The 19,455-nt window shown below is 36.7% G+C and overlaps 1 protein-coding gene across 4 annotated transcripts; it reads right to left on the reverse strand.

Moving 5' to 3' along the window:
* Positions 1 to 861: 861 nt before the first annotated feature.
* LOC148847948 (uncharacterized) lies at positions 862 to 17,657 on the reverse strand. Of its 4 annotated transcripts, none has more exons than XM_088948610.1 (13): positions 17,286 to 17,657; positions 17,043 to 17,173; positions 16,363 to 16,401; positions 15,865 to 15,957; positions 15,643 to 15,759; positions 10,766 to 10,861; positions 6,939 to 7,052; positions 3,107 to 3,160; positions 2,795 to 2,842; positions 2,368 to 2,518; positions 1,874 to 2,039; positions 1,310 to 1,379; positions 862 to 1,228 (listed from the first exon to the last, which is right to left on the reverse strand). In XM_088948610.1, the coding sequence occupies exons 1-13, from the start codon at positions 17,368 to 17,370 to the stop codon at positions 1,043 to 1,045; spliced, it is 1,350 nt and encodes a 449-aa protein (XP_088804736.1). In that variant the 5' UTR covers positions 17,371 to 17,657; the 3' UTR covers positions 862 to 1,042. The 4 variants fall into 4 exon arrangements, 3 of the variants coding, with proteins under 3 accessions (XP_088804736.1, XP_088804738.1, XP_088804739.1); XM_088948612.1 differs by having other exon boundaries at positions 912 to 1,228; positions 1,305 to 1,379; positions 17,286 to 17,504; XR_016100408.1 differs by having other exon boundaries at positions 1,160 to 1,228; positions 1,874 to 1,969; positions 17,286 to 17,504.
* Between the last annotated feature and the right edge of the window lie 1,798 nt (positions 17,658 to 19,455).

A 19,455-nucleotide genomic window follows, 5' to 3' on the forward strand; every position in this document is an offset into this window, starting at 1 on the left:
ATATTATTTTTAAAAAGTTAACATATTTTTTTATATTTTTTTAATATATTACTTTTGTTGATATTAAACCCCAAAAGTTGCCCTTATATGCTATTACCCCTTTTAAATTTCACAACGTATCATTTCGGAAGAGTTCCGATACACAAAACATGTATAATTACATGGTTCCGTATCCAATACGAATTCGTATCGGCCTTGTATCAGACCGTTTTGGGTGCATATCTGCCGATACAACCTGAAACACGTCTACATACCTGAAACAGGCCAATACGCATCACTAAATGCTAATATAATTTAATTAAATGTTCATTTAATTATAAACCAATGGTAACAAGTTTTGAACCTAGTCACTTGCTTATAACGATAATTAATTAACCATTATGCCAACCTTAATATCTTATTAGAATGATATGTTTTTTTATACTTAAAGTAATCTTTTTTGCCTTGGCAGATGTTTCCCAACAAATGCTATAAATTTGATTATTAATATTTATATAGTAATAAGATGAATATAAGTTATATATACACACATTTTAGTTCTTCTATTATTTTTCAATGGTTATTAATTATATACCAATACTTTATATAATTCATTAAAGGATGGTTTTTATGTTTAAATAAATTAGTTATATTCACATAAAACTCATTTTTATTATTGTTCATATTTTTAAGGATTTTTTTTTGAATTTTCTAGTATATCCATGCGTATCTTGATTTTTCGTCTGTATCTATATGTTTCCAAAGTGTATCTCGATATGTCTCTTAAAATTACATTTATCACGTTTTTAATACTTTGAACATTGATCTACATCTCTCTCACACTGTTCCTATACAAAGAAAATTTATGATGGACAGCCAAAATCAAGGGTGAATAAGTGATATACTTTGAAGGCTAAATCACGGAAAGCAAATTGAAAACACGAAGCAGAAAAGAAAAAAAAATTGAAATTTATACACAACGAACCCTGTAGTTTATACATTGTGGTTCGTGGAACCTAGTAATTTATCTTCCTGCCTTGGTTGGTGTGCCACTCATGGAGAACTACATGCCCAACTTCATCTTATTCCACTCATTCTCTACACGGAAAAAAACCCACTGAAAGCGTCGAAGAATCTCCAAGGCCGTGATTGTGAAAACTGTCAGATAATTGTGGCGAAGATGGGAAGATAGTTTATACGTCCAAGTACAACGAAGGATAAGGTTGCTTCCAATTGCCCAAAAATAAACCTGCCATTATGTAATTTTGTTGATAGATATAATTTTGCTCCTGCAGAAACATGACAATGACATAGAAGCCTATAACCTTACCCACTTCCGTCCATATAGCATGTTTGAGCATATGCGTGGCCTGTTGAACCTGAAAATCGGAGAGAAGACACTGCCCCCCACCCCCAAACAGAAAAAAAGTTAGTTTGCAGACCATGGAAAAATTGTATCATATTAATCTGTAGTTACTTTACACTAATTTATGACTTGGACATTAATACATGCAAACGGCGTCTATCATTTGTCCAACACATAATATCTTTGGAACCAGCGACAAGCAATGCTGCCTTGATACATAGCATGGCTACTATGTATCCAGGTGTTTATGAGTGTTGGTCCCATCAACCTAAGAAATTATTACAAGTAGATAAAAATTTTAAGAAACTTTAAAAATAAATTAAAGAAAAAATTGGAAAATAATATTAGAACTTTTCTTTTCTGGAATGTCTCCTTTCTACCATGTCCAAGAATATTGAGATTCTACCTTCTATCTTTAGCTTGGATCATCATCAATCTGTGATATTAAATATTTATATACCAAACCAAGTGTCAAGTGTTGGGTCTGGTTTTAAGCTGGCTGGGTAACACGTAAGAAAGATTGCATACCTTAAGTCCCAGTCTTGGATCACATCCCAGTAAAATGAATAAAGTGAGTTTATAACACTTGAGAGAAGCCAAAGGGGGCGATAAATTTTTGTCCACCTATCAGGGAAGACATGATACTTCAGGGCTGACAGAAAAATCACTGGGACTGCTGTAAAATATTTTAAAGCTGAAAACCACATGCAAATAATGTCAAAACAGAAACATTGAGATGGAAAATCTATGTAATACAATTATAGGAAACACCAAGAGCTATCACAACACAACCAATTAACAAATAGTTGGGAATGTATGAGCAAATTCTACCTATTATGCAAAAGGAATTAATAATCTCCAAGTGTTGAAAAGAAAAATATTCCCTTATTAAAAATAAATTTTGAATTTAAATTTCCTAAATGAAAAGTGATATATTTGTCCTTTTTTTTCTGTTAGGAAGTGGGAAGGGGGGATAATTATAAATAAAGCAGAATAAGAAAAAAGTCCACAAATGTTCTTACCATTCAATAGGGTGGTCTTTTCTTTAGTATCTTTGTATTGTCGTAGACATTGGAATAAACGACATATATATGGCAAAACTAGCACCAAGGGGATGGCAATTGAGTGACTACCACATACAGAATCAGCTTCAAACCACGCAATTGTAGCAACCTGCATATAAAATGGCTGTCTTAGCGGAAAATAAAATATAAATCATTACAAACAAGAAATCACCCATATAGAGGTCAAACAGAAGTGAATTAGAGGATCCACTTGTAAGGAGCATATAAATTAATCAAAGCTTCAAAGAGAAAAAGTTATGACAAATTAAAGGGGAAAAGGGTGGGCTAGGCCATACAACATAGGAATAAACAGAGGATCACATAAAACTTTATTTTATTTAGATTTATCTTTAAGCATACAGACAGACTTGATAAAAATGCTAACCTGTTGATGTACCATGCGGCAAACAGAACACTCCAAATCCGAAAGAACCTGCATACGATTAACAATTGCATGATCCCCCTAAAAAAGAATAGAAACCACTAATAGTTTGGAACCAGAATTTTAGTGCCACAACTAACTCTTTACAACGTTCTGATTGACAACTAGGACAAATCCCAGCAAGCAAACATTTAACAAGGGAGTGATATTAGCAATCTTTGTGCCAAAAGAGCTAAGATCTATATCAGAGTTTGAGAATATATAAAAGTAATTAAGCTATGTACTATAATACAAGATATGGTGCAAGATGTATACCTTTGCCATGGAAGTCAGGATATCCGCCACAAAAAAGTCAGAAAATGTTATTGCCTGTGTTCACCAGACATCCATTAAATTAAGTTATAAACACATGGCCCAAATAATCCTGAAGAGTTTCCTTTTCTTCCCCTTAGTTCTTATGGTACAAAAGTACTGTATTATGCCGGATTTACTTCTCAGAAAGTGTGATTCGACAGATCATATCTATCAATCAAGAAAATTTATTAAAATCAGAAATAAACAAAGTATAAATACAGATTATTTGCATATTCACAGGAGTTTAGGACTTTTTAAAATTCCCTACATGTTTCCAACACAATGTTTTAAAAGGCTAAAGGTGGAGGCGAGGCAGTTGGGTGCTAAAGAGGCAAGGCGTAAGCCTCGAGGCGGTTTGAGGTGTAAGCCTCAAACCAAAAACTTAAAAATTATAGAAACATAGAAAGAAATAAACATAGAAAACCCCAAGAGAGAGGGTTTGATTGTGTGTTCAAATCTTTTCAAGATTACGTTAAGTCTAAAAAACACTAAAAATCCAGTTGTGATACAAGAGTCTATAATTAATTAATCATTAATCAAAATATAATTTGATTAGAAGTCTCAAGCTGGCCATTGAATTATCTAGGGTTGCCATTAGGAGAAAACCCCAAGAGAGTTTTTGGAACCCAGTGGTGGAAAGATTTGAAAAGAGACTTGTCTCTTGGAAAAAGAATTACCTTTCTCTTGGTGGGAGGACTACACTGATTAAGGCCACTCTAGCAAACTTACCCATTTATTTCCTGACAGTGTTCAGAATCCCAGTAAAGGTTTCTAATAGATAGGAGAAGATGATGAGAGATTTCCTTTGGGAGCCGGGAGAGGAGAAGAGGGATTATAGAGTAAGCTGGGAGGTGGTGACCAGGAGTAAAAACTGTGGTGGTTTGGGCCTTGGGAACATTAGAAAAAGGAATATGGCCCTTCTGGGGAAGTGGTTGTGGAGGTTCCCACTGGAGTAGGAGAAACTATGGGCTAAAATAGTGGCAAGCATACATGGGCTGGAGCAAAATGGATGGGATGTTGGAATTCGAGCTAGGACTACAAGCGCTTCACCTTGGAAAGCCATTCATGATTTGTTGCCAGTCTTCTCCCCTCTTATCAGGTACAATTTGAATCCAGGTAACTCCATAAAATTTTGGGAACAAACTTGGGTGGGGAATGCCCCCCTAAAGGACCAGTTTCCTTCTTTGTATGCCCTATCTAATTTTAAAAATGAGCCAGTTTCTTCTTTTATTACCCCTTCCTCTTCCATTTCTGGGTTTGGGTGGAACTTGGGTTTAAGAAGGGCTATGAGAGACTCAGACCTTGACAGTATTTCGAGTCTCCTTGAACTTCTTGATAATATTTTCTTAGACCCTACTAAAGTGGACTCTAGAATCTGGATCCCCACCCCCACTAGCTCATTCTCCTATGCCTCTTTCTTCAGAGTTTTAAGCCAGTCCACCAGTCCTGTAGCCCTCCCTTTCCCTATTAATGAGGTTTGGTGCAGAACAATTCCTCCTAGGGTTGATAGTTTTTGCTAGGAAGCCTATTTGGAAAGATTCAACACTGGTGATCTGCTCCAAAAGAAGAGACCCAATACTTGTTTGTCACCTCACTGGTGTGTTCTCTGCAAAGCTAATGGGGAGACTGGTTTTCATCTACTAGTGTCTTGCCAATTTGCAAAGTCAATTTGGGAGTGGACTTTCTCCCTCTTTGAGTGTAGTTGGAACCCTCCATCAAACGTGCAAAGTCTCTTCTCCCTTTCTTTTTTCAGGTGGCGTATGAAAAGGGGAAGGACTATGTGGAGAGGACTGAGGGCTGCAATATGCTAGTCTTTATAGGAAGAAAGAAACTCTAGGATTTTCTCAGAAGTAGAGAGAGGTGCTGAAGAACTAAGGGCTCTAATCCATATAAGGGTTGTACAGTGGCTGAAATCCCTAGAGCTATTCACAAATTACACAGTGGATGACATGTTGAGGAAGTGGGGTGAGATTGCTAACTGTACCCAGACCAAAATAGTAATGAGTGTGTCTTGAACGCCCACCCCCCCCCCACCCCCACCTGCTGGATTCCTAAAACTAAACTTTGATGGGAGTAGTAGAGGGAATTCCGGACACTCAGGGATTGGTGGTGTTTTTAGGGATGAGAATGGGGTTGTTTCTACCTTGTTATCAGGCCCAATTGGAGTGGGTGACCACCTCAGAGCTGAGATCTATGCAGTTATGGAAGGAGTCCAGAAAAGCTAGGGAGATGAATATCAGAAAACTCATAATTGAAGGGGACTCGGAGGTGGTGGTAAGTTGGTTGAATAAAGACAACAGTGGCTTATGGAATTATAGCAATGTGAGGAGGAAATTCAAGTGGCTGTTTCGAGAGATGGAAGTTAAGATTAGTTGGATTAAAAGATCAGCTAATTCTTTTGCTGATGGGTTAGCTAAACAAGGGGTGGAGAGGGAATCAATGTTTTGGGCTTAGATGTAATTTATTTTTTCTCTTTTTTTTCTTTTCTTTTCTTGGGGGCTCAAGTTGTAATTGGAAGATAAGAAAGTTTGTCTTCCTCTTTGTAATTATTCTTATGATTAATTAATGAATTTGTTATTGATAAAAAAAATTAATCAAAATATAATTTTCCTAAGGAAGATCACAATAAAAATTGCATCAAGCTGACATTGAGCCACTAACATGGAGGCAATTATGTGGATTTCATAGCCAAGCACCCAAGAGCTCAGGTGATGACTCAAGCTTGCTCAATAAACAGAAAATAACATTACGAATTCTTGCTTTTTATTTGCTTTCTAATCTAGTAAGTAATAACTAAGTTTCAGTCTAGTGTAACTCATAAGCACACAAAAATTTAATGACATTCTGATTTAACCAACTGGGATAGTTGGTGTCAAATGTCAACAAACTGGAGATTGGATAATGGCCATAATATCTAAAGCACAATTTGGAATCCTTTTCCTTGGTATGAGGTTAGGGAACCGAGTATACTATGCATCAGAAATTGGCATCTAACAAAATGCCATGTGTCCATCTCCAGTCTCCAGCTTATAAACCAGCTCAATGATTGAAGGGGGAAGGATGACTGACCTGTATGGATCTGATTTCGTTCCTTCCTCTTGATTCTTGAATCTTCAATGTTTTGCTCGAAGAAGCTAAACCACCACAGTGTTGAGAACTGAGAACACCCCTGAGTTTGGTCTTTTGATAATGGAGATTTGAGTTCGAAGAAGCCCTAAACTTTGGGCCTTTTTGTGTTTTTTCACTTTTCTTTAATCGTTTTCCAATTTTACCCTCTATCAACTAAATTTTTCCCCACCCAAAAGTGTGTCAACTTGTGGCCCCCGCCTCACAAAAAATGAGGCGAAAGGATAAAGGCGTATGCCTCAGTCAAATTGAGGCCTACACCCTCTGTTTTGCAACAAAGGCTACTGTGGCCAGGCGAAATCTGTTTGTCATGCCTTGAGGCATACACCTCTCACCTCGCCTTTTAAAACCATGTTCCAGAAGATGCCTTATGACAAAAGTAAACAATGCCAAATAAGGAATCATAGTATCTGTAACACTAGAACAGAAAAAAATAGAACCAAAACCATGGCAGGAAAAAATGAATATTTCCCAATCAATCTTTAAGTAAAGATTCAAAAAGAACCTAGAACAACTTGGCTATCTGGTAATACTCACATAAAGCAACCAGCGTATATATTTGTCTCTTATTTTTTGTTTTTTTGTCAAACATTGAAAACCAATGTCTATAAAGTAAATTGAAGGTAACAAGGAAAATTTAACAAATCTCTACCAAAGTATGACTTACCTGTAATGGAAGTAGAATCCGACCAAGTGTCCTTAATAAGTAGTAGCGAGATGATAAATAGAACTTATCAAAAGGAAATATAAGAACCATTGTAACAGCAGCATACAAAAGTACCTGAAATAATTAGCATTAAAAGCTTTAATATGATTCATGCAACGAAACCAATGGAAGGACCACAAATTAGAATGCTCAGGTAGCTTATTGCACAGTTTCTTAAAGCACAAGAATAAGAGTGGCAAAGTCATGGAAACTCTGGTTGCAGCATATAATGTACCTAAAGATTTTTTTTAGACTTGAGTTAAAATACATATCATGCTAATACATTTATATTGAACTTCTATGCTAAGTACATGGAATGGAGCCATAAGCAATCAAGTGAAATACAATCCACAAAATGATTTGATCTACAGATAGTATCATTGTAGTGAAAGTCATAATGCCGGAGAAACCATTAGCACAGAACCTAGGGGGAGGCCATAAGCATCTATACCGTAACATCAATTTATCAATATCTCTTGTTCAATGCCTTTTAACCACATATTAGCATCTAACATGTATGCTTACAAGAGTACTCAGAAAAAAAAAAGGAAAAAAAAATCAAAGAAAAAGTAACTAACATGTATGCTTACAAGAGTACTCAAAAAAAAAAAAGGAAAAAAAATCAAAGAAAAAGTAACGCAGGTTTACCTTTGATGAAGGTTTGTTTGAAATAATGGCCTTTATATGCTTTAGTTCAATGATGTCAGAAATGTGGATGACAAGGAGGGAAAAGAATGGAAAAGTAATGCCAAGTGGCCCACAGGCTTAACTACATATTTCTGCAGAACAAGACCAAGAAGTGTTCAGGTGAAACTTAAGGCCTATTAGCTTAGGACAATCCAGCTGAAAAATGCTACGGCCTAGCTGTGCAATTCATATGGCCCCCAAATAATATTTTGAAAAGATGTTCCAATGATATCCTTATAAAATACTTGCATAATCAAAATTTGTTTATGCCAGATTTACAGGGTTTGTTGCTTCATAATTTTGAACTTTGAGTTAATTTAGTTTCAAAAATAATTTAGGAATGAAAATATTTGAGAGATCCCAAAAGATAATGTATCTTCAATCAAACCTTGACATAATATTCTTTTACTATAAATCGCACTGAACCGAACTGTGAACACCCCCCACTCTTGGCTAAGAAACCAACCATTTTATTAATACATTCTAATGTACTAAAAAGAAATGTTCCAACCTTCCACAGGTTCCCTAATATGATACTTAGGCATGCCCCAGTTGGATCATCTCATACTTCAGCCTGAATAAGTCACTTTCCACCATTAATATCTAACCCAAGGACTAATATTTAAAAAAATAACTTTAACTTTCTTGTAGTCCATGACCAAAAATTTAACTATAACTTTAAGATTGATGCACATGCACCCTTTAAGTAACTTCTAATTGGGATCATCCATAGTTGACAAGGCTTCACCTAGGTGTGTCTCGCCTGAACGCCTTGACTTATAGCAATGAGGCATCTACCTAGGCGATATAGGTTTTGCAATTGAAATTTAAAATATACAAGGGTTTTTGAGAAGAGAAAAGAAAGAAGGAAGAGAAGGATAATGACGTTTCTTTTTTCTAAAACAGCAGTTCCACCCCTGTTCTTTTCCTCTTTTACTCTATCTTAAATTTTTATCATATAAAATTATAGCCTTGTTTAGTTGCTAATTTGATATGAAATTGCTTTATTAAATACATAATATTAGTATTATTTTTGAAAATATTGAAATTAATATATTTAGAATACTATCATTTTTTATATATGATGATTTGCCATATTTTGAAAGGACACATAGACCCTTTTTGGGAGCACTTATTTTAAGTGTTAGGATAACACAAAAAGCCCAAAATAAGCACTTAATTGAGAAATAAATGCTTAAAAAACTAAGCCCAAATTTCAAGTTCTTTTACCTTTACTTAGGCCCCTTTGGGCCCACATCTTACTCAACCCAATTTCAAGCATCGATTCTTTTTTACTGTCCCCTTCTACTCCTTTTAAATGAAACTTCATTTTTATTTCTTCTGAATTTCACCTGGGCCCACTTGTCCCTTCCTCTCCCGTGACAACAATTACTTCTTTACCCTTTACCTTACACATTGGTTCGATTCCCCATTCTCCCTTGACCCTTCATCTCTCCCACTCCCTCTTACCTGTTACGTCTGTTTGTCTTCTCCACTTCCCTTTTCCCCTGATTATGGCCTGCAACTCCCATCTCCCTCGTTGTTGATCTGACCCCAAATATTGGGTCTTCTCCCTATGACAATTCTAATCTCAAACATTTCTCTTCCAAATAGCAAATCAAAACACAAAGGAACAGACTGAGCATCCTCTGATTCCACCAAAACTTGTGCAAACTACAACTCATCCCATCTTCTATTTCAAAAACTGCATGGCCTTAACTTACCACATGCATCACCTATTGCTCTAAATGTCTGAGTACACTATGCATGAAGAGGAATCCCGAACACATTGATCCAATCATCCAAATGAAGCACTTTCCAGACGTGTTCCTCACCTGTCCAACAAATGGAGACCATCTACCTAATCTCAGTTTTGGATAACGAGCTGGCACTTCTGCTTCACTCTTTGAAGCTTCCTTGGATGCTTCCTTCTTAACATAAGCAAAAATAATCATGTGCTCGATCTTCTAACTTTCTCAAAACCTTTATGTCTCCATATATTCGAGGCTTACTTGTAGACACCACTCATGTCAAAATCTGAATCCAGGAATCTTCCAACTAAAAATGATTTTAACGCTCTAATCTCTCTGCTACTTAACCTCAATCCTTCATTACAACATCTGAAAACTTCATATTGAAGAGCTAAACTGATGCACCATTTTCTTTTTTCTTTTCCTACTACTCTTCTCTAAGATACAAGTATTACCCTAGAGTGATCAAAACTCTCTAGAGTTACAACCAGCCAACATAAAGAGAAAGAAAGGAGAGAACCATTTACCAGAGACTGTCCTGTTGTAAGAATCCTCTTCCAGAGACTGTCTTGTTGTTCGTTGAACCTCCAAAACCATTTACCCAGCATAGCAACATTTACTTCACCTTTCTAATCCCCAAACCTCCATTCCTCTTAGGAACATACACATTCCTCCAATTCACTAGATGAAAATTTCCCTCATCTTTCCACAAACAGCTCTCATTTTCTTTTTAGTTGCATCTGCTTTGTCATTAATGATGGGATGGAGAAGAGAGACAGGAGGTACAGGGGAAGGGAGAAAAGAGTAGCCTTCACCAATGTTAGTTTGCCTCCTATAATGTGCTTATACATTTTTTTCAGGAAGTAATGTCTTCTATGATCTACTGCAGATCTTATCCAGCATGACTAGCAGAACCAGATGAAGCTAAACTATCAGCATCACAGAAACATTTCCAAGAGTTCACCAGGACTTCATAACTCAGTTTCTGTAGCCTTATGTCTTTCCTTCTGACAGCACAAATGCTGGACATGGGAGGAGCTTGCATGAAGGAGAACATATATGATATATGACAATCAAGCACCTGGAATTGGTAATTATGGAGTCAGATTAGCTATTGGACCTTTTCATGTCTCCTAAAAGCTTACCTAAACAACCAGCAAAGACATCTTCGGCAGTAGCCAGAGTGTGTATCAAGTTTCAAGTTGACTGCAGCATACTAGAACAAGGACAAATAAATCATGTTGAAACTTTACTATGAATATGATATTAACACGAAGGAGTTAACAGTCTAAGATTAAAAAAATAGTGACAAAAAGGAATTATTGGTAAGAGAGATGGCAGATATTACACTGGTTGTGATGCAGCCAATGACTCTTTTCCATTAGAGTAAAGGCAAAGGTATGCGGTCATGCTAGTCGGGACAATGATCGTCATCCATGTTGCACACTGCAAATATCAAAATGAACCATGGAAGTTAGGTTGATGATATGTTCTGTAAAAGTTGATTAAGTATTAAACTATCAGTATCTACAATAAGTCTACATATTTACCAAGCAATAAAATGGCTTTTTGTCTTGGGGGTAGGTGGTAAATGTCTTCTGTAAGGTGTTTTACACCCCTTATGGCTTTTCCTTTTTACTGTTATAGGTCATAAGGTAATTTTACATAGTGAGCACTTCAACAGGCAAAGCAGGCCATAATTTAGTTCATTGAAACACCTTTTCATACTCAATTTCACACAAAAATATCAGAGACTGTTACATTTTTCTAAAAAGAGTTGGAAATGTGGTAATAGGAGATTGCTTTGAAAATGTTAATCTACACATTCTGGACGCTAAGGCCAGGACTTTCATCAAGTTACAATCCTTCTGCACCTTCTACAGGACAATATTTGTTTTATTTGAAGGGCCCCAAAACCAGATTATTTCATCAGAACCAGATTACAGAATACAAGGGGACCCAAAACCATAAAACCTGGGGCCAAGAAGCCAGAAAAATTACAGATAAAGGCTGCCAGCAATCAGCTGAGCTTCTAAAACCCTTGGATGAACCCCTAAAGCTACAGCATTCCAAGAGATTAGTTTTCCAACAATACAGGGCAACAGTTGATCCACAGTGTTGTGCTTATCCTGGAAAATTATTTTGTTTCTTTCAGCCCAAATGGTGCTAATCACTGCCCCAGGAATTGAAAGCCAGACACTTTTTCCTGACTTAGATAAGCCTCTCTGAGCCCAGCACCATAAGAGATCCAGAACAGATGCAGGCATGGCCCAAGATAGCTGCCTAGAGGAGAAGAAGTGGTTCCAGATTTTGCTGGAGATAGGACAATGCAGAAATAGGTGGCTGCTGTCCTCTTCCCCTTGGTTGCATAACACACAAGAATAATCCTGCAACTGCATACCTCTCCTCTGCAGATTCTTCTTGGTAAGGCACTTGTCCAGAGCCACAGCCCAGATCAAAGCATTAAGCTTTGAAGGGACAGTCTGGTTCTCGACTTTATCAGCACCTTGATCAGTTGAAAGGATCCTGGCAAACGAAGAAACAGAAAACAGCCCATCTTTACCCCAAGACCATATCCAAGAATCTTCTTCTGATAAATCCAGAGATTGAGTAGATAACATCTCCAACAGCCCTGAGACTTGATCTAGTTCCCAGTCCTGGAAATTCCTTCTGAATGAGGGGCCCCAAAGACAAGTGTTGTTTCTAATCTCGTAGCAGTCAGCAACCAAGGCTTTTGGTTTTCTGCCATTTGGAATAGCTGAGGGAACACCTTGGCAAGGGGTCTATTAGAGCACCACATATCCTTCCAGAACCTAATTCTCCGACCATTCCCTAGCTTCACCAAAAGGCCATTACTCAATAATGGGAAGAATTCCATTACTTTCTTCCAAATCGAGCACCCAAAAGAGATCAAGGAATTGGTAGTAGCCCAGTCCCCATTGTCTGAATTATACTTGGCTGCAATTAATCTCTTCCACCAGCTTCCTCTTTCTCTACCAAATCTCCAAATCCATTTCCCCAAAAGAGCCTTGTTGAAGACCTTCATTTTCTGATCCCAAGTCCACCTGTCTTTTGGAGTACAAACTTGACCCCAGCTAACTAGGTGAATTTTCTTCTCTACTTCCCACCCTTTCCATAAAAGGTCTTTCTACGAGCTCGTCTTCAGGTTTTTCGTTTACACAATACCAAATGAGCTTCCCGCAGATCGAAAGGCATGCCAAAAAGATGTGCCAAACACCGCCTAAGTAACCAGACTTCCTATCTTTTTTTACTAGTAATGATAAACTTTATTAAATAAGCTAAGGTACCAGGTTTTACAAAGAGACTTCCCAAAAGAGAGGTGCAAGATGCAGCCTTAATTACAACAGTGGATAACAACTGAGCCCCAAAAAGATGATCCCTATGCACCCCTTGCTTAGCTTAGTTTGCTATCCCATTAGCCAATCTCCTTTCGCAAAGAAGTCTTACAGTCATATTTGTGGTGAGCCATTTAAATCTTTTCACCACTTCCCTGTAGGCCCAGATTACAGTGTCCAGATTCTTGGGCTAGCCCACTATCAATTTAGAGTCCCCTTCAACTATGAATCTGTTGAAGTTCATCTCTCTAGCAATCTGTTGTGGACTTCCTATCAATAACAGAACCTGCCCAGTCTGCATTTATGTATTCATCCAAAGACAGTTCTCCCCCTTTCTTATTCAACAACCCTTTGTCTGAGGCACCTTTCAAGTAGCAAAATATCTAATAACACTTTCCCAATGACTTGTCCTTGGATTTTGCATACACTAACTTAACAGTCCCCACTAAAAAAGATGTCTGGCCTTGTGATGGTGAGATAAATGAGTTTCCCCACTAATCTTCTATATCTCCTAGGGTCATCCAGGAACTCCCCCTCACTATCAGATATCTTAACATATGGATCAATAGGAGTGCCCACTAAACACACCCAAAACACAACGAGGAAGGGGAAACAGAGACATGGAAGGAAAGAGAAGAGAAAAAGGAGACCCACAATTAAGGACAGACATCTGAAGGAGAAGGGCCCAAGTTATGTATTATGTAAACAGAGGGTTGTGTGACACCTGGAACAGACCAGGTCAACCACTTTGGCTCTGATACCATGTGATTGGACCTGAAACAAATAAGAATAAGCCAGCAAAAGGTCTAGAAAATATCCAGGATTAAGATAGAAAGAAGAAGAGAAGATGTGGAGAAGAAGAGAAAGAGAACTAGGGCTAAAAGCAAAAGGGATCAAACAAAATAACCAACCTCTAACGGCCACCCACTTTTATTAATGTTATAATAATCTGTGAAATTATAGTTTGCCCCTATTTAGATAATAAAGAAAAACTAAAGGAAGAATTACAAAAACAACCCTACTGACTCTAACATAAAGCAGAATATAGCTTCTAATAGATAGTTTCTTCTTTCAGGAAAGAAGGTAAGCTAGGAAAAAAATACTAATGGAGGGAAAAAAAACGAGATAAAACACCAGGTTTTTGGAGCATTAATTGATCAGAGAAATTTACTAAAAATATCTCAGAAATGAACTAACAAGGACATTTTATTAATTCTTGTATGTGGCTCCACATGCATAATGCAAAGAAATACATAACTTTCTCAAAGAAAATTCAGACCAAAGGACTCAAAAAATTACCCAATATTTGTAGAAATTATATGTTTTTTTGGTACATAGAATTATATGGGTTTTTTTTTAATGGGAAACATATGGTTTGTTTTTATTCTAAAAAGTAACTTAGAAAATACTTAATTTAGTTCTAGAATCGATTTACCTCTTAAAAGTCTAACAGAACTTGCAAAGATGCCAAAAGTCCTTAGATTAGGGGAAAGGATCAGGAGGCTAAATCCATGGCAGCCAAAGGGGGCAACTCATTCTATTGGATTAAGAGATTTTCTGATAAGATGGCCAACTCTTTGGTCAGGAACAGAGTAGGTAATGGATGACTTCTATTGGGGTTTGGCCCTTCAAGGTCATATTTCTGAATACTTTGGAGTTGGCAGGGACAGGCCAATGGTGTTGAGTCTTTTAATTGATCTAGTGTATCTTCTTTTTTTTCTTATCTGTTTGTATTTATCTAATCAACATCCTTGGTCTGGTTATTATAAAAAAAGGTAACTGAGAATTTATTATGAATGTAAAAAAATGAAGGAATCCTCTTGCCTAAGGACAAAATATACAAAATACAAAGGCCTCACAAAGGGTAAAAAATCATCATATCCAGGAAGAAGGAACCCAATTTTTTTTTTAACCTGTAACTGAGATAACTTACGTTAAACCAAAACAAATTGCATACACCAGGCTTAAGATATACAATATCAAAGCCACTTTAAATGGAACATTTTGAAACCTTATTGTACATGAATTTCTACATAACAAATTAGAAAGTTGCTTTATCTGTTTGTTTGAATGGCAAAGGTGTATCTCTAGGCTATAAACAACACAAGGAAAGTTGGAGATCAAGCTATAATTCTCTACAGCCAGACAATCCAAAGGTTCAACATTGAAATCCCGGTTAATTCCAATTCTTCAAGATGAACCAAACAGGCAAACAGCATCAATTGGAATCCGATTCCAATTCCTATTTGAACCAAACAGGTGGAGGAATAGGCCATTCCGATTCCGATTCTGACCACAAACGAAACAGACCCTCAGATCCAACCCTTGCATCCAATCATCAACCATCTAAAGCTCGACTATCAGCATAGATGGGACCTCAAAATTCTTCAGAATAACATGAAGCGTCAGCATTTGTTCCACAGAAACACCAATTTAAATGAATGTGTTGTCTACATATAGAAAAAGGGTAAATGACCATGTCTGCATCTCCAAACTTGAATCCCTAGATTATCAAAGTCAATCTCTCTTTTCAACAAATTACATAGTTTTTTCTTTTATTTTCTTTTGGGATCATTTAGTCTGGTAAATGATGAAAATAGTTTTCTATACTATCATTTGTTTTACACTTGCACAAGAATAGAGTATTTTCACCGCATCTAGAAAATGGGAAAGGACAAAAGAAAATTGAAAAACAAAACAAAATGGGCAAAGATAGATCCTAAATTTACCCAATATTGAAAAACAAAATTCTTAAACAATCACAAGCAAGGAAGTTTCAAAGTTTTTTTTTTTTATTTATAATTATCAGTAACCATAAGTACCTTAATATCCAAAGTGAGTGTAATAGTTTCAAAGTTTCACAGTCAATACCTTCCATATTTCTTTATGTGTTAGATGATTTTGATCCAAACCAAATATCTTTGTATGATTGACTCCAACCTGAGCAAAAGCCCATAGATTAATCCCCCACAACCAAACCATCATAGTCTGCCACATTAAAAAGCCATAAGTAAGCTATGCAGTAAAAGACAATGAGAGATAAAGGTGAAAACTGCATATGTCCTTAAACTGTAAGAAGCCCACAGTACTTACCACAAGAAGGAGGGGATTGTAATATAAAAAAACTTCATATAAGAATAGATGCTGCAAGTCCACACTCATTCTCATGACAGATTTCCAGCCAATCTGCAATTTTAGAAAAATGTACTCAACCAAAACTGCATTCATGATGACCAGTTCAAAGATCCCCCCACCCCAAAAAAAGAACCAGAGTATAAAGACTCTTCAAACATATAGAATCTGTATGATAACAGATGAAGTTGCTGAACTGAATGGCTTATTGATTGATCTTTTGCTGGATACAGTCATATAATGAAATACTTAGGGGCAATAGTAATCACCCCAACATGCCATTCACACATTAAAGGAGCACTAACAAGTAACAACCTACTTGATGACATATTCACTAAAAAACAAAGCAGTAAGTCATTCAGTTCAGTCACTTTAATTGTTGTCAAACAGCTCTAAATGTCAATAACTGCTTGAATACCAATACCATATTACTTACAGGGAAAAGGAACTATAGCTGACCTTGCAACAAGTGAAACCCCAGATGAGAAATAGTAAAACCTGGAAGTTCAGTCTCAGTTAGGCCCAACAATACATGCATGCCTTTAAACAACTGAAGATCCATACAAAATATGATTCACTTATAGGTCCGATATGACTCTGCAAGTAAAGCAGATAAACTTAGGAGGCTTTATTGGAAGGATAGGGCAAAACAAGAAAACCACAATTAAAGGGGCAACGACATTAGTTCCTTTACATAAGAAGATAAAGGATTCATTATATATCGAGAGAAGAAAGCTTCTAGTCTTATTAGTTAGGTACTGCATGGTCATGGCAAGCATGGCAAGTGAAGTAGCACTGAATTATAACAAAACCTCCTAACAAGGGGATGTTTCAGTAAGGTATTTCCATGGAATTTCAAAAATGTAGGTAGAAAATGAATGAAGCACATGAACAGTCAAAAGAGTGAAGATTGCTTAGCTGCTAACATTAATGTTAATGTTAGCCTCTTGAGATAATTAGATCAAAGAAAATCAACTAACAATGTTAATGCCTTCTGCTCAGGTGCATTGTGCCTCACAAAAATACCAGTCGTTTATTGGACCTTAATATATTCAAGTGAACACCTCCTGATAGAAAAATGATAACAAGAAATCCAAACAGAGTTCTCAGCATATACCGTAGGAACTGAGGAACCAAACCTTGAATCTCCATAAAAAAATTGGTGGTGGCATCATTGCATCAGTGTGCATTGAAGAACTTGTATTCTTTTCAGATGATTCTATGGAATTCAAAGAGCCTTCTTCCACGTTATATCCATTGTCACTAGGACCTAAATCAAGCTCCACCACATTAGGGAAGCAAATGAAATGTTCACAAAATGCAATAGAAAGAGATACATCCGTTTGACGTTCATAGATGATAGAACCAAAAGCCTTCATTACCAAGGTCAGAGAAAACCGGACTGCTACCGGAACGTCGTAGATGAGGACTACTATTAGAAGGGATCGTTATGGGTCTCCCGAACATGGTACTACGTCTCCCAGATAACGGGAAAACATAATACAAATCCAAATGAACTTGCAGAAATTATCAAGAGCTTAATTACCGGGTTTGTCAGACAAGCGTCACATTGTCTGTACTTGGACTTCCCTGGTTGGCCGGCTCCCGTAAGAAGTCGCATGAGTTCGTCGGATATCAGGGGAGCACCAGGGCAGAGTGTGGGAACAGAGAGATATCAAAAGCATGGTTGGAATGTTCGATCAGTGAATAGGGTTCTTAGAATCCAGGAGTTTACTTAAGTTCAAGCATTCCACACACAACACATGACATTGCCCGCCAAAAAGGCGAAAGCGAGGACCAGTGATGCAACTTGCGAGTCTTCTTCTTACGTCGAGGTCGGGACGACGAGGAAAGGTCGCTTGGTTCAAATCCAATGGCACTGCTCGGCGGCCGCCAAGGTCACTGACTCACTGGGTAGGAATGGCAACGGGGCGGGGTTTGAAATGCCCCGTACCCGACTCCGACACCGAATATTCAAACGTGTTTCAAAACTTATTAAATTGATATAAAATGTGAAATATCATGTAAAAAATAAATAAAAATATCTTTCACTTATTATCTAATTTTCTTATAATTGATATCCAATCTCTAACCAGTATTTATATTGATACAAAAATGATAAAATAATTTTTTATTGGCAACGATGCTCATTCGCTGAAGATAGAAATATCGGCCAACTAAACAAAGGATTTTTCTAGCTCATTCAAACGAAGTTGTCCAAAATTTCTACCATCCAGGAGACTTTTCAGGACACTCATTTAGATTAGCATCTTAATCTAATTCAAGATCTCTTTTTGTAATTCTTCTAAGAAAAATGTTAGATCTCAATTACAAAGCTTAATGAGTTTTAATTAAGGGGAGAAATTTTCACAGATCGAATGGAAAAAATAAATATTCCAAGTCATCAGCATTTGCATTTTGATGATCAATTCAGTTAGTTCTCGGGAAGAGAAAATGACTCAAACCCAGTATTTTCTTAGTTCTAACCATGATAAAATATTAAAATGTAAAAGATGAGGCATGCTTGTATGAAGAATTCACACATGTCTTAGTTCAAAAGCAACAAATATGGTCGTATTTGAAGTAAAGTCAAGACAAATGAAGGAATGGAACTAGGAAAAGTGGCTGAGTTCACACATGACACAACCACGACCTCACCAGTTGATGATGTCCCACTAAACAAAGGAATTTATTTATTTATTCAGTTGATTTTGATTTATTTTTAATTTACAGCTTTAATTGATAGGTTTTTCTTCTGGAATGATCTTGTAATAATTTAGGGCCTATGAAGGAATTGAGAGAGACCCTATCGAAATGGTATTAGAGGTTTGTGGAATTCTTTGATGTTAGATATGCAACTGGAGCTCTCATAGATGAACGGAAAGAAAGTCGACGACAAGAATATAATAATTAAACTTAGTTGTCCTAATGGTCATGGAAGAAAATTATTGACCACTGTTGCTACCGGTGCCGCTAGCAATGTCAATAAAACCACCATTACTTCTGATATTAACAGAAGAAGCACCTCAATTGGTTCAATCTCAGAGAGAAGACAATGAATAGTGTCTTCTTTTGAAGAGTAATTTTGATATTTTAAAAAACTTAAAGTTGTACATGTCATCACATGATCAGATAAACTAACGGTCAGTTAACCACAATAACCAACTTAACACTTTTAAAAGTTTTAAATACTAACTTGACACTATCCCCAAAGTTCATCAGGATACTAATTAAAGTGAAATTTTCCAAATATTTATAGAGATTTTTATTGTTCAACCCACTCATTAAAACTTTAGTACAAGTGAAAGTTGGAACACTATTAAATGGGGGATGCATGAATTTGTGCAAAACGTACAAAATTCCTCTGGCCCACTCATTAAAACTTTAATTCTTCTTCAAGGAGGCGCAAGAGGGGTAGTGGTTATTTGGAAGCATGATATGGAGATATGCTTTCGTAGAAATTAATTCCTCATCTGATACCGGATCTTGGCTTATTGGTTTCATTTATGGCCTTTTATAAAAACTCATAGAAACAGATTCTTTATCAACTTA

Source organism: Nelumbo lutea, chromosome 6 (genome assembly GCF_056320005.1).
Source record: "Nelumbo lutea isolate HS-2025 chromosome 6, American lotus-T2T, whole genome shotgun sequence".
NCBI classification, from domain to species: domain Eukaryota; kingdom Viridiplantae; phylum Streptophyta; class Magnoliopsida; order Proteales; family Nelumbonaceae; genus Nelumbo; species Nelumbo lutea.

Excerpts from the sequence above, each read along its gene's own strand:
- LOC148847948 (XM_088948610.1), bottom strand. The coding sequence starts at position 17,370 with ATGTTCGGGAGACCCATAACGATCCCTTCTAATAGTAGTCCTCATCTA. Across the intron at positions 16,402-17,042 it reads TTTTTTTATGGAGATTCAAG|GTTTTACTATTTCTCATCTG; the intron begins GTTTGGTTCCTC and ends CTGAACTTCCAG. Across the intron at positions 2,040-2,367 it reads AAAGACCACCCTATTGAATG|CTTTAAAATATTTTACAGCA; the intron begins GTAAGAACATTT and ends TGTGGTTTTCAG.